This window comes from Pristis pectinata, chromosome 8 (assembly GCF_009764475.1).
Source record: "Pristis pectinata isolate sPriPec2 chromosome 8, sPriPec2.1.pri, whole genome shotgun sequence".
Taxonomy (NCBI): Eukaryota; Metazoa; Chordata; class Chondrichthyes; order Rhinopristiformes; family Pristidae; genus Pristis; species Pristis pectinata.
In genome coordinates this window covers 18,406,412-18,428,564 of record NC_067412.1, presented here as the reverse complement: position 1 = coordinate 18,428,564, position 22,153 = coordinate 18,406,412, and the positions used below count along the sequence as shown (strand labels likewise).

The 22,153-nt window shown below is 38.6% G+C and overlaps 1 protein-coding gene across 2 annotated transcripts in view; it reads left to right on the top strand.

The window, feature by feature from the left end:
- The window catches only part of myh11b (myosin, heavy chain 11b, smooth muscle), a 125,076-nt gene that overhangs the window by 22,919 nt on the left and 80,004 nt on the right, over positions 1–22,153 (top strand). For both annotated transcript variants that reach the window (XM_052022574.1, XM_052022575.1), the window contains exons 3-4: positions 432–588; positions 21,701–21,728. In XM_052022574.1, the coding sequence (XP_051878534.1) occupies positions 432–588; positions 21,701–21,728 (185 nt within the window). The remainder of the gene's footprint in view (positions 1–431; positions 589–21,700; positions 21,729–22,153) is intronic.

The window sequence follows — 22,153 nt, the reverse complement described above, 5'->3', positions numbered from 1 at the left end:
ACAATCTATTGTGGAACCTAACAGCAATCATGTTCTTGAAACAATATAACGGGATATATTTGAATCTGACATGAATTATTTTGAGAATATCATGTGTCAAGCAATGTATTGAAGGAATTAGATGTTTAGAAATTTAGTAAATCACATATCAAAGACACTCCAGTCACCTTATAACATATTGTGTCCTAACTTTTCTTTTAATTGTCTTCACTTAAAACAGCACCATTTTGGCTCTATGTCTTGTGACAAAGAAGTAAGAGTATTTTGAAACAAACTCGACAGAGTGAATATAAGATTAATGTTATCAGATGACAGCATCCTACAGAAAAGTAAAGCCAGTACTGAGTTTCAGAGATTTATATATTTCTTGATTTTGAATGATGTTGCTTTAAGATCTTTGAATAATTATGCTTGTTCTTCATTCTTTTCAGACGTATTCAGGTCTTTTCTGTGTTGTCGTAAATCCATACAAAATGCTGCCCATCTATTCTGAGAAGATTGTAGAAATGTACAAAGGGAAGAAGAGGCATGAGATGCCACCACACATCTATGCCATTGCAGACACTGCATACAGGAGCATGCTACAAGGTAAGACTGCAATACCACCCCACATCCTGCTTTGTGCCTATAAAGCTGGTAATAGCATAATAACAGAAGACTTTATGACCCTGTCTGAAATAATAATTACCAACTCATTAGGATTCAGGCACTTGCCTCTCTCTTCAAATAAAAATATTCAGCAGATTCAAACAATTCTTTGAACATCATCTAGGAATAGGGATAAATTATTTAGGACTGAGATGAGGAAGGACTTCTTTACTCAGACTATGACAAATCTTTGGAATTTTTTAGCCTGGGGCTGTGAATGCTTAGCCAGTAAGTATAATTGAGGCTGAGCTTGACAAATTTTTGCGCAGTAAGGGAATCAAGATATATGGTAATCAAATAAGAATGCAGAGCTGAAGTAGAGGAACAGCCATGATCTTACTGAATAGCAAATTATGATTCTGCTACTGCTTCTAACTCTTACGTCCTCGACTAAGATTAGAATTATAATTATTGAAGACTTTTAGCTCTATGTGGTAGCGGATTCTTTTAAACAATTCCAATAACACAAAATTATAAAAACAAAACTCAACTGGGCTAAGAATATTTTTTGCCTTGTTATGTACACTTACTTGTTTCTTTTATTTTGGTTAAAATATCTAAAATTTTCCTTTAATATCTTGGCAACATGGTACTATTAACTCTGCATAATTTGCATTACTATTTAATGTAATTATTCTATGATAGCCAGCCTGGAATGATAATTGATTGTAATCTGTATAAAAAATGCCATAAATCACAGGAGTAACAGCCTAAAGTTATTAGTATTCTCCAAAATCCAGGATTATGTTATAGCTTTAACATTCATCTAATTTATTTCCATGCACATAGTAAGTTTAACATGCTTTTAAGTTCCAAGTTTCTTCAGAAATGAATAGAAGAAATGGACATCAACCCTGCTTAGGAGCGTTAAGAAAGATAGTCAACAGTTTATTTGAAGAAGTGGAGATGGTGATGTAGGAATTTAATAAAGGAATACTATAACGTAGAGTTCAGAAATTGAATACCATGCCACGCACTGTGAAGTAAAAGGGTGAAGGTTGTGCCCAATGAAATTTGAGCATCTGGATAAGAATTTGATGTTTAATTTGCTGGAGGACAGGTAATCACTCCAAAGCAAGGAATCTAAGAATAATGGATGAGTGGGATTTAATGAGATGTGATATGTAAGCAGCAGATTTTTCAATGATTTGTAGTTTCTGGAAAGCAGAGCTTATTTGAGTGGCAATGAAGTTATTGGGGGAATTGAGCCTAAAGGTGATTGGGCATGGGTGGGATTTTCAGCTGTAGTTTATACACTATAGAACAGAGGGGATAATGCTCCAGATGTGAAGGTATTGATACTATTTAAGATGAAGAGATATATGACTATTGCTGTGTCCAGCTGAATGCAGTGACAGTGTACAGCTTGGTTCTGTCCAAACTAATAAACAGAAGTCAGTGCCAAAGATAGGAAAAGAAATGTCTTCAGTCTTCCTGATGTTCAGTTGGATACAAATCAAGTTCAGTCATGAGTTAATACCAGACAGATCACCCATCCGCCCACAGAGAGATAGCAGTGTGGGCTAGGGAAGATATGAGAGGTGAAACAGGTTATTCTTGATTTACAAATGAAAACCAGACCCATGGCTGTGGATAATGGCATTGTATCAATGAAAATAATGGGTCAGCAGAACAACAGAGCTGCCCATTCATGGATGGGGTCAGACCCCATTTCTGTAAATGTGTATTGGACTGCTGGGGGTGGATTCATGCAAGGGCCTAACTACAGAGTGAAAAGGCAGGAGCAATCGCATTGAATGTGTTGGAGAAGTTGAGAAGGAGGAATAGAGTTTCACAAACATAGTCACTGATGACCGTGGCACTGTAAGATATTGGGGTTGTGAGCAGAATGGAAATAGAATGAATAAATAGCTTGATCATTGTTGATCTGATTTAATTGGACGGGGAAAGGGTGATAAAGGGGCAACACAAGAGACTGCAGATGCTGGAATCTGAAGCAACACCAAAGGTGCTGGAGGAACTCAGTGAGTCAGGCAGCATCTATGCAGGGGAATGGACAGTTGACATTTCGGGTCAAGACCCTTCATCTTTATCTGGAGATAAAGAGGCATTTGGAGAGGATGAATGTGTAGGTTTTTTTTGAGGGACAAGTTCATGATTTGTCTTTGAAAAGATGAGGGTATTACCTTAATAAAGAGAGCCAATTATGATGTTGGATTATATTGGGACCAAGAAAGGTATTTGAACGGTCAAGAATTAATGCTATTAGAGGGCAGAAGATTGGTCCCATGGAAGAGATAACCTTGAAAGGTGTAAGGTAAGATGGGAGTGAGGACATAGGCTGACTGGGGTAATTAAGAATCAGTGTGATCAAGACAGAGGTGGAGGAATTTGAAGATTAGGCAGATCCATAAAGGATCTCAATCCCTGGAGTTGGTGTTGAAGAAGATGGTCTACTCTGTGGGGAAGGAGGTTTGAGGAGGTAGATATCATTATGTTTCGAGTTTTATTCGGCTGGGTTTGCATACTAGAATAACTACTCCAGCTGTTATACAGACAGCTATTTGCCCCATGCTATCCATGGGCTTCTAAGGACATTATCTGGCCCTGTTCACATATTCATTCAAACTCTTTTTATTCATCCAATCTCTTATATGACAGCATGGAGGTATTAACTGTACATCTAATATATATTGCATGTGTGTGTTCTTTTATGCATAACAAACCACAAATGCTTAGACAAACATTATCAATGTCACTACAAAAGAGTCAACAATCTAGCCCAATAAATATGAGCAATTTTATGTTGTTCGAGGAAGCCACAAACATTGTATTTAATGAATAAATGACTAGCTGGTATCTTTCATGAGTCAGACTATATAATTTTAAACAGATGTTGTAAGTGATGTTTACTGAATTCCAGAGTTTCATTTAAACAATGTAATTATATAGTCATATTTAAAAAGCTTTATAATACTTTTACCTAGAAAGTGCATTTTACTCTTATTTGATGTGCTGAACAGGTGATGCATTCAGTGCTAACACCCAATTATGGAATAATAAGAAAATTGAGAAAATTTACCTATAAAAAGTTGTTAAGGTGGTTTTCACACTGAATAATTTATTATAATGCAACCTATGCATTTCCCAGCTGCAACTGCCTACAGAACTTGCTGTTTCACTGCTGCCAAGTCTTTACCACGAGAAAGCATGAGACAGGGTTAACAGCACCAAAGAACCCTCTCTATGGCAGCCACAGTTCAGCAATGCAAAGGACTGCCATGGAGAGGACGCAGTGTACATGTCTTCAGTGTAGGTGGGCAATTGACTTCACAAATTGAGTCCCTTGCTGCTATTGGCTCACATCACTTCAAGGCATGGGCTCATTATTCAGATGAATTCCACAGAATATCTGTACTTCGCACAGTTTTGAAGATCTGCAGTAAGCACCAAGAAACCCAGAAATTATATAATATGCACAGCATTTAAAACGCAAGCAGGCACAGGCAGATAGCAACACTTTGGTATTCCAGTCAGAGTCCTTTAATTCACATCTCCTAGCAGACTTGCTGCAAGATTTACTCCTTGTTTTACTGGGAGATACTGTATAAACAAAACTCATAGGTTGGGCATTATTGCTCCGATTTCCATTGGTAAGGCAGAGATGTGTATTTGCACATATTAATTACATCATCGCATACACAAATTATAACAGAGAGCTAAGATGAATCATGCCTAGAAAGGGTCAGATCCATGATCTTTCATCAGAATCAGAATACTGAAATGTGTAAAAGGCAGTATCAATACTTGTGTAAAAGTATCTGACACAATATTAAGCCAAGCCATTTTTCGGAAGTTCTAACGTTGTCTGAAGCAGGCATTAGGCCTGGTATTGTTTTATTATTGTCACATGTACTGAGATACAGTGAAAAATTTTGGTTTGCAAGCCATCTATGCAGAACATTTCAAAACATAAGTACTTTGAGGCAGTACAAGGAAAAAGCAATAAGAGAGTGCAGAGAATGTTACGGTTGCAGGGAAAGTGCAGTGCAGGTAGACACTAAAGAGAAAGTGCCATGAGGTAGATTGTGAGGTCAAAAGTTTATCTTTAATGTACAGGGGGTCCATTCAAGAGTCTTATAACAGCAGGATATAAGCTGTCCTTGAGCCTGGTAGTGTGTGTTTTCAAGCTTTTGTATCTTCTGCTCAATGAAAGGGGGGGAGAAGAGACTATGTCTGGGGTGGGAGGAGCCTTTGATTATGCTGGCTGCTTTTCTGAGGCAGTATACTGCTCCCTTCTCTGATTTATTTAATTGGCCCTGTTGGTAAGACAGGCAGCCTGAGGTAGCAGGTCCCAGGCTATTATACCCTGCAGCCTATTTCCAGGTGAGCCTTGCCCCCTTCAGTTCAACATGCAGTGTTTGCTGCCACCAGGTACAGGCCCCGAGAACAGCAGGAACGAATTATATCTCTATATCTTGATGGGTGCAAACAAAACAGAAAAACACTTTGAAATGAAGCCCGAAGCAAAATCACATAAATCCTTCAAAAAGTACAAATAAAGATACATTTTGTAAGTAATGGAAGAAACACATGAATCAGTTTCCAGCACAGTACTTTGGTTTGTCAATAATTGACATTGCTGAAATTGAGCATTTTCCCTCAAGTTTTATGGAGTGTGCATCTGATTAGCTGTTCAAGAAATACAAAGTATTGCCACTTCTTCAGTTTAGACCTGGGGTCAGCAGAAATTGAGGATTAGTCTCCAGGAAACTGCTAAATACAACCTCAGAGAATAATACTGCTGTTCTTTTAATTTTCTTTGCACACTGGTGTTTATTAGTTATAAGAATAATGAACATAGAGTACTTGACTATCAGCCAAGATTCATGCAATTGTGCTATGAGAAGTCTGCTTTCTTTCCAATTGATGTGGAAAGCAGTGGACTGTGTGGATGGTTAACTAATGATGGGAGAAGAGGGGGGAGGTGGAGCAGTTGGAGGTGGAAGGTCATATGATGAAAGCTTCAGGAATACATCCAATCAGAGTTGGCAATCCTAATGGTAAGGAAATTGCTCTGTAGATTTCGGTCAAAATGCATTTCTTGGGCCATGTGAGAGCAATTATGTAGCACAGGCCAACAGCAATGCAATGAGTGAGATGTATTCTATTTACTTTACAAGCAGCTCGTCCAATTCTTTGAGTAGTAAATGAAGCCCATAAAAAGGCAATTGTCAGAGATTTGCTGCCAAGTTTGGAACATGTTCTGAGTCCCAATGCCAACATCTGCCATTTTTCAGCTGTTCTTCTAGGCTCTGAATTAAAAGTTTAATTGCATTGCTGCAGCAATTCTATTAGGTTTCTCTGTCAATTTCTACCATTAGTTAGGAAGACTTCCAATTACCATGTCAATTCATGTAGATTTTCTTTGGTTTTAAGTTACAAACATATTCATTGCAGACAATATGCAGAGCAACTGATAACCAGAATAAAAAAAATAAAAATACGCCTGTCAGTTACACACCATTGTGAATCCAGCATGACTTGCTGTTTTTTTTAAAAAGGCAAAATGACAATCAGTATTGCTGACTTTAGCTATAAATAATCTACAATGCTGCCTGTGAAAACCAAAATAGGGTAGAAGCAATGGATCTTCCTCCCAGATTAAGGCACAAATTTAACAGAAGGAAAGGTGCAAACATTTGATTAATTAGACCAACAGCCCAAGTACCAACATCACATGAATAGCTCTCAGCCGGTTGCTGCAGATAAACCATTAGAGCACCAACTCACGACAGGGAAAACTTGCCATTCAATGGTCCAGTACTAGCAGAGGAAGAAGGTAAGAAAGAGGGACTTTCTTTTCCATGGTTCCTTTCGTTGCATTCCTAACATCCTATGAAGTATTTTTGAAGGGTGGCCACTGTTGTAATATAGAAAACACAGAAGACAGCTTGTGCACAGCAAGCTCCCACAAACCGTAACCTGAAAATGTCCAAATAATCTGTTTTTTTAACATTAAGTGGAGGATAAATATTGGCCAGAATGTTAAGATAACACTCTTGCTCATCTTCAAAACAGTGACATGGGAACAATTGATGTGATCTTGGACTAATAGCTCATCCTGTAATATTGGTACACCTAAAAGTCTTTTGAGAATATACCTGTATGCTAAGAGTAGTGGAAGTAGAGTGCAATCGCCAGGAATATCAGTGTTTGCGGATTAAACTAATATCTGCTATCAAAGATCTTTGTTCCTGGCACCTGAGCTGGCAAGAATAAAGGTTTTTCTCAGCAATTGTTCCCACTGATGATGATCACCTCCCATTAACTAAAGAGTAGAATATAGGTCAGGAACATTACAATTACTACTCCACCCAACATATACAGTAACATTTTGGCTTCAGTTGTACAGTAACAACTTTTTGTTGATCATAATAGGAAAATGAGGTCAATTTTGACACCACCTACTTGGCAGAAATCTGGACAGTGGTCAGTAAAATGAGCCAGGTTACATAGCCCTGGAAGTGAGCAGATACTGCCAAATGCAATTTTGGCACAGAATTCTGAACAGGCAATCAAGCCCCCCAACCACATCTGGTGCCGTCCTCATGTGGAGAAGGGAGTCAGGTGACATCAAGAGGCTCCAACCACTGTTTTAATGCTGGCTTGAGCAGGTGGGCCATTGTAATAGTCAAGAAAGATGATCGTTGATCACCAGAGGAGGCTACTTAAAGTAAGTTTTCCAAAAAAATACTTCCCTTGTGGAGCCTGGAAGAGTAGGATTGCTTCATCAAATCTCTTAAGTTTAGGTTTCAGCTAGATCCAGCAGGCCTCTCCTTCATGAACAACCCTCCTGGAAACCTTCCCTGCACACCTAACTTTTTTTTTACCAACAGTCAGGTTGCTCTCTGTTTCGCTCAGGAAATGGGTTAGCTGCATGTTAATTAAAATTCCTTAGGGCTGTTCTTTGCCTCACTGAGTTTCTAACTTACACCTGTGTCCAGCCAAGCAAAACCCATTCTGAGTTTTAAAATAATCATGGATGATAAAGTTACAAGTAAGCTTTACACATAATGCCTCAAATTATTGTTACTGGCACAACTGATAAGGGAAAGGGAAAAAAAAGTACAGAGTTTTTAAGGTAGGAGGAATGTTATTTTCTGGTTGAAATATTAATTGTCAGATGAAGCTTACAATCAGCTCTGACTTCCTGTTAATTATAACAAAAGATGTGATTGGCTTGCACTATCCCTCTGATACTAGCCTTTCTTATCAAAACTAATTTCAAAAGCAATATTTGTAATTTCACAAATTTACTAAATCATGAAAGAGACGAGACAAAAAAAATCACAGGAAAAACAAAACTGGCTGGATCTGGTATTTCTAAATCAATCCCTGATGGACCGTAAGGATGGTTTGCTTTCACTGGAATGGAGACACCTTGTACAGACCAGCCATGGCCAAACGTGGCTGGGTGCCAGATGAATTAACTTTAACATTACATGTATTACAGCATTTGTAAATTGAATCTATCTTAAATGACTTTAAACAATCTTTTGGCTTTCTTTTCTGCCAGTTTAGACCATGTGACCCTAAATATTTCCGAGGACACCCCTACTAACTCCCACCCTCCTCACCACCACATCACTCCTGTTTTAGGGGAATAAATAGTCAATTATACTTTGTTGTCCACTGTAACTAAGATGAAGAATAGCAGAAACAAGCCCACTTCACCCATTCCATGAGACGACAAGTTTGATAACAAACTGTTTGGTGATTAATCAGCAAGATCTCCGCTCACAAGAAAGACAGAACTATATCATCCAAGTGCAATGCATGTCAGTGTGACAAGTAGGCAGTTTGACCTGCCAAGCCATATCTTTTGGAGTGAAATAATATCTTAGTGGAAAAATAAAACCTGTAACTCTGTGTCATACATTTTGAAAATAAGCAGAACTCCTTGTTCATCTTTGGATTTGTATTTTTTCTCACATTTCTTCTTCGTATTAGTATCAGCTATGCCAATGCAGTGAAGTTATATACACAGGGAAATTACTTAAGCACTAAAATAAATGAGGAGTATAATCTCCATATAACATTGGAAGGAAAATAAACCCATAACTAGAACAAATAAAGTTTAATTTTGCACCTTTCTCACATTTGCTTGGTTTCAATTTGTATTTTGACAAGAAGTGTTCCTAATTTTCCAGTTTGGAAGATTTAAGTAAATTCTTTTCTTTTAAAATGGGCTTGAGAATGACCCAGTACAGTTTGGGGAATTTAACTTGAAGGAGAAAAAAATAGCTGCAGTGAAAGGAGGTCGCAGTCTGCTTGGCTTTCTATTCTGTTTTTTCCTTATATGGTAAAGCTGCTGACTGGTTGCTTCCTTGTGATTGAACTCTTAGATTATGTTAGTAATGCAGTAGACACAACTGGTCAGTAGGAAAGCAAAATTACTGACAAAGTAAAATGGCCATGGATGGTAAAAAAATAGAAGACAAATCAATAAATATGAACTTGTTACTGCATAAATATGACAGTATTTCTATTATATATCTAATATAAATATGACAGCAGGTTACTGAAGGCATATGATTATTTTCTACTGTTAAAATTAAATATCCATCACTGAACAGAACTGGAAAAGCTTTTTGAAATAAATCCTGATTGTATATTGAAACAATTGTACATACGGATATATCTTTTTAATCAATTCTGTGAAATATTTTCTTTTAGTTCTTGCTTTGTGCAATTAAAATCTGTCAGTTCTCTTAAATAACCAAAAATGAATTAAAGGCACAAACTTGTATTATAGTCTTCATTGATACACAGATACACTGCCTCATCCTACTCCTAGCACGAGGGAATAATGGACTCTAATCTTCCTTCCACTCCCATTCCTGCTCCCACCACACCCCCACTGTTATTATGTTGTCAGGGTAAACAGAATACAAACCTGCCCCAAAGAGTTAGCAAAGTGCTTTGAAGTCCTTCTTTCACACGATAAAAAAAAATGAACTGGTGAACTCTACCATACAGTCTTTTACTGTGCAGATGTATAGAAGTTGTGCTGTATGATTCCTTACTTACCAAGCTTCCAGTCTGCTAGGAATCTGTAGGAGTAGAAATGTGCATGAGATCAGGGGGCCTCATGGAGCACAGACCCTACTCCACAATAATCATTAAAAATGCAAAGGATATATGTGCATCTGCATATCTGTATAATATAGTATACCTAATGCACCCCTCCTTAAAAACAATCAAATTTAAATCCTTGAACATGCCTCCAAATCCGAGGGAAGGTTTCACCTGGGGGAAGAAAAGGAAAGAGGATGAATCAATATGCCTTGAGTGTGTATGTATTAACTGATATATATTTGAACCAAGGGTAAAGATAATCCTTCTGGACTGAATATTATAACCAGATTAATAGATACATTTATAACCTGATTAATAGATACATTCAAGAGAAAAAAAAGGTGGTCATGTTTAGCCCTTAAGTGCCAAGAATTGTCCAGATACCCAATTCCTGACTGCACGTCAGATCTATTCCAAAATCTTTTCAGAATTGTCCATGTTATGTGGGTTAGTGGAACTAGCAGAAAGCAGTTCCCAGGATTAGACATCACCAGCTGAGACTTGCTTCTGAAGACCCCTCTTAACCAACGCAAAAACAAACTCAAAGCCTTGTGATGATCTGCTTCTGCTTAAGTTGGCCATGCTGTCTGTCGGCCATGTATAAGTAAATGAAGGTTACAGAAGTGGTGTCCAGATGTGCATTTCATGCTGTTTGACACAGTCACATGTCCTTGTACATCTGCGTATCTGTGTAACGGAGGATGATAAAAGAAAATCATGGTCTGCACTGTAAGTTCCCAATCACACTTCATTGTTTCTTCTTTAAAATTCAATCACGTACAGTACATAAATATGGCACTATGCAAATTAATTTCTAGCCCAGACTTTTATCAGATACTTCACTTTAAGATAACACAAATGTCCCAACAATTTATCCCATTCAATACATATTGTACAGCAGTATATCATTATTCTGAGCTGAATATTCATAAATTGTATTTTTCAACCATAAGATATGGAGTAAGAGATGGCTGGGAATGATTGCTTTTGAAAGTTTCCGCTGATGTCACAACCCTTAAGAATAAAAGTTTAGGGCATTCATCTCTAAAATACCAAGAATTTTCTAAAATCCAATAGACTTTTAGTCTCTCCTTGAACGTTATTATCTAGTCTAGTGATCACTGTTTCTGACTTTTCCTGCTCTGTTAAACAATTAACTATGTCCATTACCTAACATATCAAGTTTTGTCAAGCAAGTTACATAAAGTTACAAGAAAACATCTGTCCTAAAATAAACATTTTGTTATGTCATAGCATTTTGGAAAGAAAACTGTTTTACCAGGGTAATGGACTCTGTAAACTCAGAAATACCCTAACAGTATGTAGCACTCAATACGTAAATTGCACAACAGAATATCACCATGTGGGTAGGGAGCCTCACAAAACAGAAGTATAAATTTGAAAATTGTAGTGGGTGTAATTGATTTTCCTTCCTGTTTACTCAGAGGATTTGTTTTGTTTGTGCCAGAAAATGTTACTCTGGTTACACTTTACTGGCATTAAGTTTTACGCTGTGTCACTGAATGTACTGGTTACTCAGAATCAGGCCATATCTATTTAATTTTCTTTTCTTGCTCATTAGATTTCTCCCTCGCACATTGCACTATTCCCCAACTGTGAAAAAAAATGTTAGCTTACAGGCTCAAAACCTCGGTAACCAGCCATGAGGTATAGTTAGACTTAGGTATAATGGTGCTTCAGTTTTTTATCCCCTACTCTACCTTCCATTCATCCTGTAGGTAAGTCTACATTTTCACATGACTGCAAAATATGCTATGCTGCAAGTCACATGTGCCCATCCTATGCAACACAATTTTGTCACTTACATGGTATGTCACCAAGTTACTCATTTCACAAGCTTCACTTCATCAGAAGAATATTATCTTCCAATATCACTTTGAAATGTACAGGAATTACTGTCAGCCACAGCTGAATAAGTATCCTTCGTGCCAATTTCATTTCCATTTAAGGTATAAATTGATTCCAAGTCACAGTAAATTACCAATGAGAAACACTCCGGACATAAACAGAAAACAGGAGGAATGTTTAAGCATTTATTTCAGATCCCAAGAGACTACATAGGATAAGTTACCAAGCCATGACAAGCTTACTGTTTTTTTTAAATGAAAGTTATTTTCCCAAAATGGATAGCTCACGGCAATATAAATTGCTGCAATTATAGAACTATGGTTTATGACAGTTTTTGATCATGTTGTCCTTGATCAACAAAGTAGACACATTCACTGTCAGCTGCATGCATTCCAGCAATGTTTAGAAAGGAAATGTTGCAAACTACTGATAGTTGTGGGAATTACTTTGACACTGCCTTTATACTTAGGAAGTCATTAACATTTTCATAAATACCAACAAAATCAGGAGGTTGCTTCTGACTGTTAGGTTGAGCAATTGTTAGAGCACGAAAACCAGGACCAATGCAATTAGTAGGAGCAGCCATGGACTTCTCCAGTACCATTGGCTGAAATAATGGGCACCTGCCTGCATCACAAACCTGCACTCTTGGATTGTTGAGGGCAGCACTAAAAAGTAAATCACACTTTGGAAGTATTCTTTTCTAGCTGCTTGAGTCATAACTGCAGTTTTATTGGAATTTTATTTAATTCTATCAGAACATTGAGTAGGTTCCTTGGCACTTCCCAAACTCTTGCTGGCCTGCATTCAGCCACAAAGGGCAGCATTGGCACAGATGCCCCCAATAATAATTAAGCATATTGGGCTCCATCACAGTCATCCCTGTCACACGCTTCCGAATGGCCATGTTGGGAATGTTGTTGGTTAAGAGCAAGGTACCCAAACACTGTTTCATGGAGAGCAATAAATTATGAAGGATCTAATGCCCATAACGTGGTTATAAACAGTTTCCTGTGTGACTTCTTTCATTCTTTTATGTATTTTGAATCAAATTTCTTTAACAAAAATAGGTCTCCCAAAACATTCCTGCAATAATTGTAACTGTGCTGATTGGGAATAGTGTGGCAAATTTAACTTTGTTCTAGTTATGCATTTCCTTACAAGTCATTATCATATTCCATCTCTCAACTGTGTTTAGTCTCCTTGCATTAATGAGTATTTTACCAGGGACCAGATGATATTCGTCTCTACCATTGGCACAAAACAAATCGCAAATCAGCAGCTTCTTTGACATTGTGCTCAGATTTTTATTCCATAAATCTTTCAATTCAAAATGATCAGGTGAGATGCAAAAATGAGCAACCGGTTCACAAGAACTCCTTTCACACTAATGACAAAGACCAGTAATTGACCTTGGTGTGCCTGTGAGTGATAGAATCTAGGATTTGGAGCTGGGTGTTGATGAGAAATGGGGAGAACAAAGTAAGCTTTCATAAGAATCAGGATCATAATTATTATCACTGACATATGATGTGAAATTTGTCGTTTTGCGGCAGCAGTACAGAGCAAGACATAAAAATCTATACATTACAAAAATATATAAATAATGCAAAAAAAAAGGAATAAATGAGGTCATGCTCATGGATTATTCAGAAATATATTGTATCGCATTAGTGTAAATGGGTGCTTGATGGTCGGGATGGGTTTGTTGGGCAAGATGGCCTGTTTCTGCACCACATAACTCTATGACTAATTTCAGACCTTTGCTTCAGATAACTAATCAGTGGTTTTCAAAACCTTGAAACATATTAGACAAAATCGTTTATTAGATAGATGTGGAAGATATTGCAAATTTCCTCTGAGGAACTCTATGCTTAAACTTGATTTTCCATCTTGTACATGATACCTTTCAGCTTAGGAATATTAGGGGTGGAATTGATTGCATAACTATTCAGAAATAACCTTTAGGATTGCTTTATCATGAAACCACATCCAACTGTGAAGTATTATTACTTAATCTTAATGATTCCTATGTATGGCGTGTGCAGGGGCTTGTCAGCATTGGCACAGATACCCCCAATAATAATTAAACATATTGGACTCCATCACAGTCATCCTGCCATGCCATGCCTGTGTTTGCATGACCCTTTGGATCCGCACTGCCTCAGTTGCTCTGCAAGACAGAGGGGACCGTGAGTAGTGGCAGGGTGGAAACTACTGCAAAACACTTTAATTATTATTTTAATTGTTTTTAATGAAATAAAAAAGATTAAATGTACATAATGGCATACCAACTGTTAATTAAATTAAAACATACATAATGAAAAAAAATAAAACTTGCCTAAACTTTTTGACGATGGTTGGTAACCCAATTCAAATGAATGGGACTGCGCTAATTGTGGCAGCTATTGTTGAGATACAAAGTGTATCCATGCATCTGACCTCCAACATGCTCCCAACTTCCCCCTTGTGTACAGACACTGATATTTGGAACCCACTGTTGTGAGTTCTGCAGCGAGCCAGTGGTTCTTTATGGAGCTACCGCAGTGCAGGATAGCCCAATAGGAATACACAGGCATGCTCAGATGTATACAATGCAGGTGTCTCCAAAAGCAGTCAATTTTCAGCTCCTGTGCACTCCTCTGAGTCCATGAAGTTTTTGTGATTGAACCTTAAAAGGATAGTGTCAATAGGAAAACTATATGGAAAGCATTTTCCTCTTCTTCCTTGCCAGTCCCATGGGGGGGGGGGGGGGGGGGGGGGGGGGTTGGTCAGCTACCACATGGGCTTGACAGAGCAAAGTCTTGATCCAGTGATAAAGGGATCCTAGACAAATGGAGCTCCCTGCTGCATGGACATTAACACACACATATAAGTGAATGCACAGGTAGACCTGGCATAGATGCCATTGCCCACTGTTTCCTCCTTGCTTCTTTCAACTTGGCATCACCCACTCTTGATCTGCCTCATCCCAGCTGGCAGGTAGACCAGGGAAGCAAGCCCACAGAGGAAAGGCTGGCCAGGACATCAGTCCTGGACAATCGGAGGAGCCTGGGCCCAGGTCCTGTCTGTGGTTCAGTGTGATCGTGCCTGCTTCCTCAGGGTCAGCATCTCCTTAGATTTGAGACTTGAGCGGAGAAATAGGGACAGGTGGTCCTGCCCATTGCCGTCCTCTTGCTTCACCCACTCTCCCCCTCACCGTCGATCTTCCCCATCTCTTAATCTCCTCTCCTTCAATGCTTCCCCTCCCCATACCTCTGAATCTCCATTGAAGCAAGACATTGTTATTATTGTGCGAAGATGTTTCCTTGCAGATATGACCACTATAACAAAACTTCAACGTGTTAAGGGAGGCAAATCTCAGTGATGTCCAGTGTGCTGTTATTTTGATATTTGAATCCAATGTTGTGATGATGAAATAGTTCACTAAGTCCTGTTCTTTCCATTCCCCCAAAACAGGGAAGGCTTAACATACCCTTGTTATGATGTTAGTGGCCCTTCAAAAGCCAGTGCTGATGTTGGGAGAGCAATGGGCTATCAGCCTCCCAGATGAATTGCTTTGGCTTTGTATTTCCACCCAGTGCTGCTTTGGAAACAGAAACTTTGGATGAAATGATTTTTCTCTAGCATTATCTTAAAAGTGTCTTGAAGTAGCTTTAACCAGGTAAGAATGAGGCATGGTGGATCAGTCTGCCAACATCTTTGATGTCGTTGAACAACAACACATTAGTGGCTTAGCAGCAATTATACAATCTGATGAATGTTGTTCTTCAGATGAAAATATAAATCAGGATTGCAGCATCATAACCTCTAACGTATTTCTAAACAGTTAATGTTCTTTATCAGCAAAATAAAACTTCATAACTTCTGCCTCTTGTGATTGCCTGTGAGTTTAACTTACTTATAGTACCTTAAACATGGGTTGGATTCATTCCATCTGCCTTTAGTGGCGTCATGAGTAAGTATCAAGACATCTTGTTCCTTGAGAGGAAAATTATGACCAGAACTGACCCATCTTGCTGCATTATCCTGCCCACAGGGGATCTGGATCTCTTAACCCAGCTCACTGTGATGATCAGTTTCATTGAGAGTTTCCAGATCTGCCAGAAACTCTAAAGAAAAAAGTTTGTGAAAGCTTTTTACTTTCCAGTACACTTCAAACTAAATCAGCCAGAACTTAAATAAAAAACTTTCATAAAGTATACCCAGAAGAAAAGAATACACAGTGAGTTGTTATTTGTGAATGTGGTAGCAAAATCATTTGTGAACTAAAAGCCGGCAGGATCCAATGAATAATGTGTCTCATCAAGATAGTATGAGTGAGAACCAATCTGCTGGACTTTTAACTTCTATAAAGCAGAAACATGAATTGAGTAATTTTGCAATTTCTAAGAAACATGAATCAGTAAGTTTCTTACTCCCTCAGCCTAACTATAATAATATTTTGCTCAGCGATACACTGCCATCAGCTTTTGACCTTTTAAAGTTATCTTCTGGCAAACCAAGCCATTTAAAGTATGGAAACACAACTGTCCAGCATTATTTAAACATTACAACAATTATAAAACTCAAAGAATGCTGTTCACGAGGCTTACAAAACGGTTATCTTGGCTGAGTTCTTAAATATCCATATTTAAGCTGCTACTTTCTTATTTTGTTTTCGTAAGTAATTGAAAGGCTTTAGGGCATATAACACAGTATTAGGCGACAGGAAGGTTGGCAAGCAATACAGTTAAGTACAGAAAGCTATGGAATAGAGAACAGAAAAAGATCTATATGCATAATAGTAGTAATAAATTTCATTTGTATAGCAGCTATGACATCACTAAACCTCCCAAGGTGTTTCACAGAAGTGACCAACACTAAGCCACATCAGTTACGAGGATAGGTCACTAAGATCTCAATCAAAGGGGTCAGTTTTAATGGGGGTTACCAGAATGAATTCCAAAGTCTCAGTTCCCAACAGCCCTCAATGGTGGAGCTATTAAATGAAGCCAAATCCGGAGGAGTGCAGATCTCACTAGGGCTGAAGGGGTACAAGGCCATAAAGGACCTTGAAAGCAAAGGTAAAATTTTAAAATCAAGGAATTGGTAAACCAGGTAGCACTGCTGTGATAGTGCAGGGGAGTTATTGCGGGTTAGAATTTGAACGGCAGAATTTTAGAGGGCTTCATAATCTCGAAGGATTGAAATTGGGAGACCAGCATAGATCATTAATAAGGATATTATAAATGATTTATTGTTACTTTATGTGAACACAAACTGGATTCATCTACTTTCACATAATATGGACTAATTCCTCTCAGAAATGCTTGAAAGGAATGTTGCATGCAAAATGAAATTATTATGTGCACATTTGATATGGAAAACATCAATTGTACAAGCACAATGTGCAATAGAAAGTGACCATGAAATGTTCAGCCTGATGCAACTTCACCTGGAGACCATTGCACTCAGTCTGCCTGCACTTCCAGGCAATGTTTTCTTTAGATGTCTTCACTTCATAGCTCACACTTCCAAATGGTGCTACTTTTCTGTGAGGGTGAGAGAATAATACTACAATTACTTCTGCTTTGGGTTTAATTGCAAATGCATTTATTAAAGAAAAGAATAAAAAATGCATTGCAAATATATTTACTAATATATTTACTTTATCTCCATGTATTCCTGGTGCTTAAAGAATAACAGAACATCCTGTTTTTCATAGCTGCTTCTTTAATCTTTTCCTTACAAATTGTGGAAATTTCCCAATGTATCTATTTCTCCTTGAACATCCCAACCAGCTCTTTGAAGATTCCACATCAATTTAGTGGCTTTGTTTCTAAAGCAAAGAAAAGCAGTGATTCAAATTAATTCCCAAAGTTTCCAATCTGAACTCTACTGAAACAAATCGCAGCAGTGGAGGGATTTTAGCTGCAAGCCTGTTTTAGTCTGTTAGAGGGGTATTCACGATCACCAGTCTGCCCCCTTGTCCCCACGACAGCATCAATTTAATAGCTGGTGGCTTCGCTTCCTGGGTCCTACTTTCCATCAATCGGTTCCCTGTTTGCAGCAGGTACAAAGTGGCAGCTGGTCAGTTTTAGTCAGGGGAAAGGTGCTAAAGGTGCTCAGCCCAGAGTCAGCCCCCGCCCCCCCCCCACTATTTCTCAGATAGGTCAATAGGAAGAGGGTTTTGGCAAGGTTTGGCGGGTTGGCAGGTGCCTCTTTGTGGAACCCATGGAAGAACTCCTGCTGAACCTAGAAGTATTCAGTTTGACACTTTGGGCCTTCATTTCCTCCATGAGAGGTGTTTCTGCAGTTGCCCCCACTGGTCAGTCAGTAATGAACATGCCATTCTGGTCCTAATGTCACCATCAGACCTTAATTTGCATGTATTAAAGAGACTCCCCCATGTCAAGTGGGACCTTGACACGTGAGGATGGACAAGGTTTGTGGTTTGTTATTAATCATGCAGATAGCCTGTTTGCACTAGGCTGGATGGATAAAATCACCCTCCCTGTTTGTATCTGAGTAATCTGACTTAGCTCTACCCTCAAGCAAAGTGCCCAAAGAGCAAACAGGTATTAGCTATAACATTTATCAAGTTAATATGAATTGTGATTCTCATTTTAACTCCTGAAATATTGAAAAAGAATTAAAGAGAGATGAATATTTCATTTCTTTTACCCAGCTGTATCAATTCAGTAGAGGACAGCTATATCACTTAACATGGTCACCAATGGATGATCTATATGGCCTCCCATCCATTTCAGATTTCTGTAATTTAGTGGCTGCTAAGCATATACATTAGGGCTTGGATAGCATGGGCTAGGAATGCAACATAAGAGATATTGAAAGGATGTGCAAGATTTGTGTATTAAAATAAATGCACAGCAGTAACCTTGTCCTTTTGTTCAGCTACACAAGTATTTCACCTACACAAGATAATATTTGGTTCTGTTGTTTGTGGCAAAACACTAAAGTTACCAGTTTGTAGAGGCATGATGATTAAAGCATGCAACACCTGGAGAAAAGGGACAGGCAATAGTGTCCATTACTTGTTGAAAGTTGCACTTGGAATCCTATCGCAATCATATGACTCCAATTTGCCTAACTTTGAAATCAGTGGAAGGTAAGATCGAACATAATGCTCAACCATCACTCAGTCTAATATTGCCCATTTATACCCTCTCTGAAATTGAAAATTACAAAGTACAATCACTTTTTGAGCTTGTTTGTTATTTTTCATTGTCTGGCGATGTTTAGATACTTTTCACATACATGTGCTCGGACAACTGAGCAAAAATATGCAGAAAATTCATTCATGCCAGCACAGTAGTTACTGTCTCAACTCTAAAATAAACAGAAGTGAAAATAAAGTTGACAGGCCCTGGAGCAGTCTTCATGAACGTTCACTAAGTCTCACTGGACAAAAGTGCGGAGAATCAAATATAAACCTGTATTTGCTGCTAGTGTTCTGTGAAAAGCCCTGAAAGTACTAGCACTACTCCTGATTATCAAAATGAACCACCACAGAATCACAGTAAGGGTACAGCACAGAAGGAGGCCTTCAGCCCCTTGAGTCTGTACTGGCTTTGTGTAAGAGTGATCCAACTAATCCCTCTCCCCTACTCTCTCCCCACAACCCTGCAAATACTTTCCCAGTGGTAAATTTATTATTGTCACGTGTACTGAGGTACAGTGAAAAACTTGTCTTGCATACCATCCATACAGATAAATTCGTTACAACAGTGCATTGAGGTTGAACAAAGTAAAAATGATAACAAAGTGCAGAATAAAGTTTACAGTACAGAGAAAGTGCAGGGCAGGTAGACGGTAAGGTGCCAGATCACAACGAGGTAGATTGTGAGGTCAAGAGTCCATCTTATCGTACAAGGGAACCGTTCAATAGTTTTATAACAGCAAGATAGAAGCTGTCCTTGAGCCTGGTGGTACTTGCTTTCAGGCTTTTGTACCTTCTGCCTGATGGGAAGGGGAAAAGAGAGAATGTCCGAGGTGGATAGGATCTTTGATTATGTTGGCTGCTTCACCAAGGCAGCGAGAGGTATAGACAGAGTCCATGGCTGGTTTCCATGATCTGCTGAACTGTGTCCACAATTCTCTGCAGTTTCTTGCGGTCCCAGGCAGAGCAGTTGCCATACCAAGCCATGATGCATCCAGATAGGACGATTTCTGTGGTGCATTGATAAAAATTGGTGACGGTCGACAGGGACATGCTAAATTTCTTTAGCCTCATGAGGAAGTCGAGGTGCTGGTGAGCTTTCTTGGCCGTGGTGTCTCTGTGGTTGGACCAGAACAGGCTATTGGTGATGTTCACTCCTAGAAACTTGAAACTCTCAACTTTCTTGACCTCAGCACCGTTAATGTAGACAGGAGCATGTGTCCCGCCCCCCTTCCTGAAGTCAATAACCAGATCTTTTGTTTTGCTGACATGGAGGGAAAGGTTGTTGTCATGACACCGTGTCACTAGGCTACATAAATACATATAAAGGAGACTATTCAGTCTCCTTTGGACTGCCACAATTAAGTCGGATTCTACCATTACTCCTGGCAGGATATTGCAGAGCCTAATCATTCACTGTTTGAAAAACAATTCACTCATGTCACTTCCAGATTTTTGGGTTATCCAAGAGAGGCTTGAGATCCACCAAGGATGGTTTGTTTTTTTTTGTAATTGGATGAAGAAAGATTTCTCATTCCATAACCACTGATCATGTCTAACCTCAGTAGGGTAGGTTCCAGGAATTGTGCAGATAATGCTTGTGATGGAGCCCTCTTTAACCGAGAGGAAATGAGGCAAATGTGCTTTAATGATTCTTACTGAAAACCTGATCCTGATCTATTGTGAAAAAAATTGGAAAAATAAATCCCCTGGAAATGAGGAACTAAGAATAAGTTTTGAATTTTGAGTTCATTGACAAGAAAAAGCAGATAACATTGATTTATTTTGCCAGCAACAGCTGAAAAATGAATAAAAACAAAAGCTTGCAATATTTATGGAGTGTTTGCATACGGAGTTGAGGCTAAAATGCAGTTAGGCTATAAATGCAATAGCTTAACAACTCTACAGGTTACCCCTGGGAAGTCAAATCAAAGCCTCACCTGTGATGCACATACTCAGACACGCTACTGAAGATGATCTTTTTCGCTTGATGGTCATTTCTGGGATGTGGGTATTGCTTGTCCATCCCTCATTGCTTTTGAGGTGGTGATGAACAACCTCCTTGGTCAAGGTACTCGCACAATGTTATCAATGAGGGGAGTTCCATGTTCTAGACCGAGTAACAATGACTTCCTTAATGATGGTAGAGTTCATGGGTTTGGCAAGTACTGTCAGAGTATTTAAGAAAAGTATGAAATTTAAACAGGAAATCCTGGGTCGGGCAGGTCAGGCAGCATCTGTGGAAAGAGAAACAGGGTTAACATTTCATGTCCGAGACCCTTATCAGAACTCTGACTCCTCAACTTTGCTCCGTCATTCAATTAGATCATGACTGATTTGATTTTGGCCTCAACTCAACTTTTCTGCCTGTTCCTCATAACCCTTGACTCCCCTACTGCAGTAAAAGCAATAATAGGTTTGAACAATAATTGTTGCTTGTGGGTGTCACCTGCCTTGTAGCCACAATATCTGTGTATCTTCTTTCCCAAGGAACTAGATGAGGGCAGTCCCATCTAAGGACAACAGAGAGAAGTGTTAAAGGAGGATTTTTTGTTTTTGTTTCTGGGGTGTGAGCAATGTTAGCAAGACTATTTATTAGCAGACATGGGCAGGATAGTCTGGCCGATCATATTCACAGTTTGATTAAAAATAATAGACACGGTGAAAAATTAAGACACACATGAAGTTATAATAATGAATTAGATTAGATTATAAGGAGCTCATGTGGTGAGACCGTGTTCAAAAGACATACTTTATCATTTATGAAATGATATGTATCAACAAATGATTATATAACACTCTGTTTATGGCAAAATTACAACAACCCCTTTTATTGGAATATAATTGAAACAGTACAAATTGAACACTTGTCCACCATCAATGTTTCATAATAATAATTCCTTTCACGTTTTTTAACAGATCGTGAAGACCAGTCAATTTTGTGCACGTGAGTAAAATGCTTCGCATTTAGCTACTTGTGCTTTTGTTGTTTTATGAATGCTTAAAGCACTTTTAATCTTTCAATATTTACCCCCAATATCTTAAGTTGAAAAAGTGGTAAAGAGGAAAGGAACTGGCAGAAATTTTGCGAAGTTTGTGTGTCAGGATCAACTGGGGAGAGGCCTGCCTCCACCTCTTTGCAGATTGTTAGTTGCCAAACATACATTGCTGGAAAGCTCAAGCAGGCCTGTTAACAAGGATACACAGTGCTGATGTGAAAATAAAATGGTTAAGTATTGTTAATGCTCAGAAAGCAGTGGGGAAAACCAGTAAACTAGTTTTTAATTCCAGATGCTCTCCAAGATTAATTACCCATGTCTTAAAAGGGCACATTAAAACTGCAAAATAACTTTCCAAATCTACCCTGTTCTT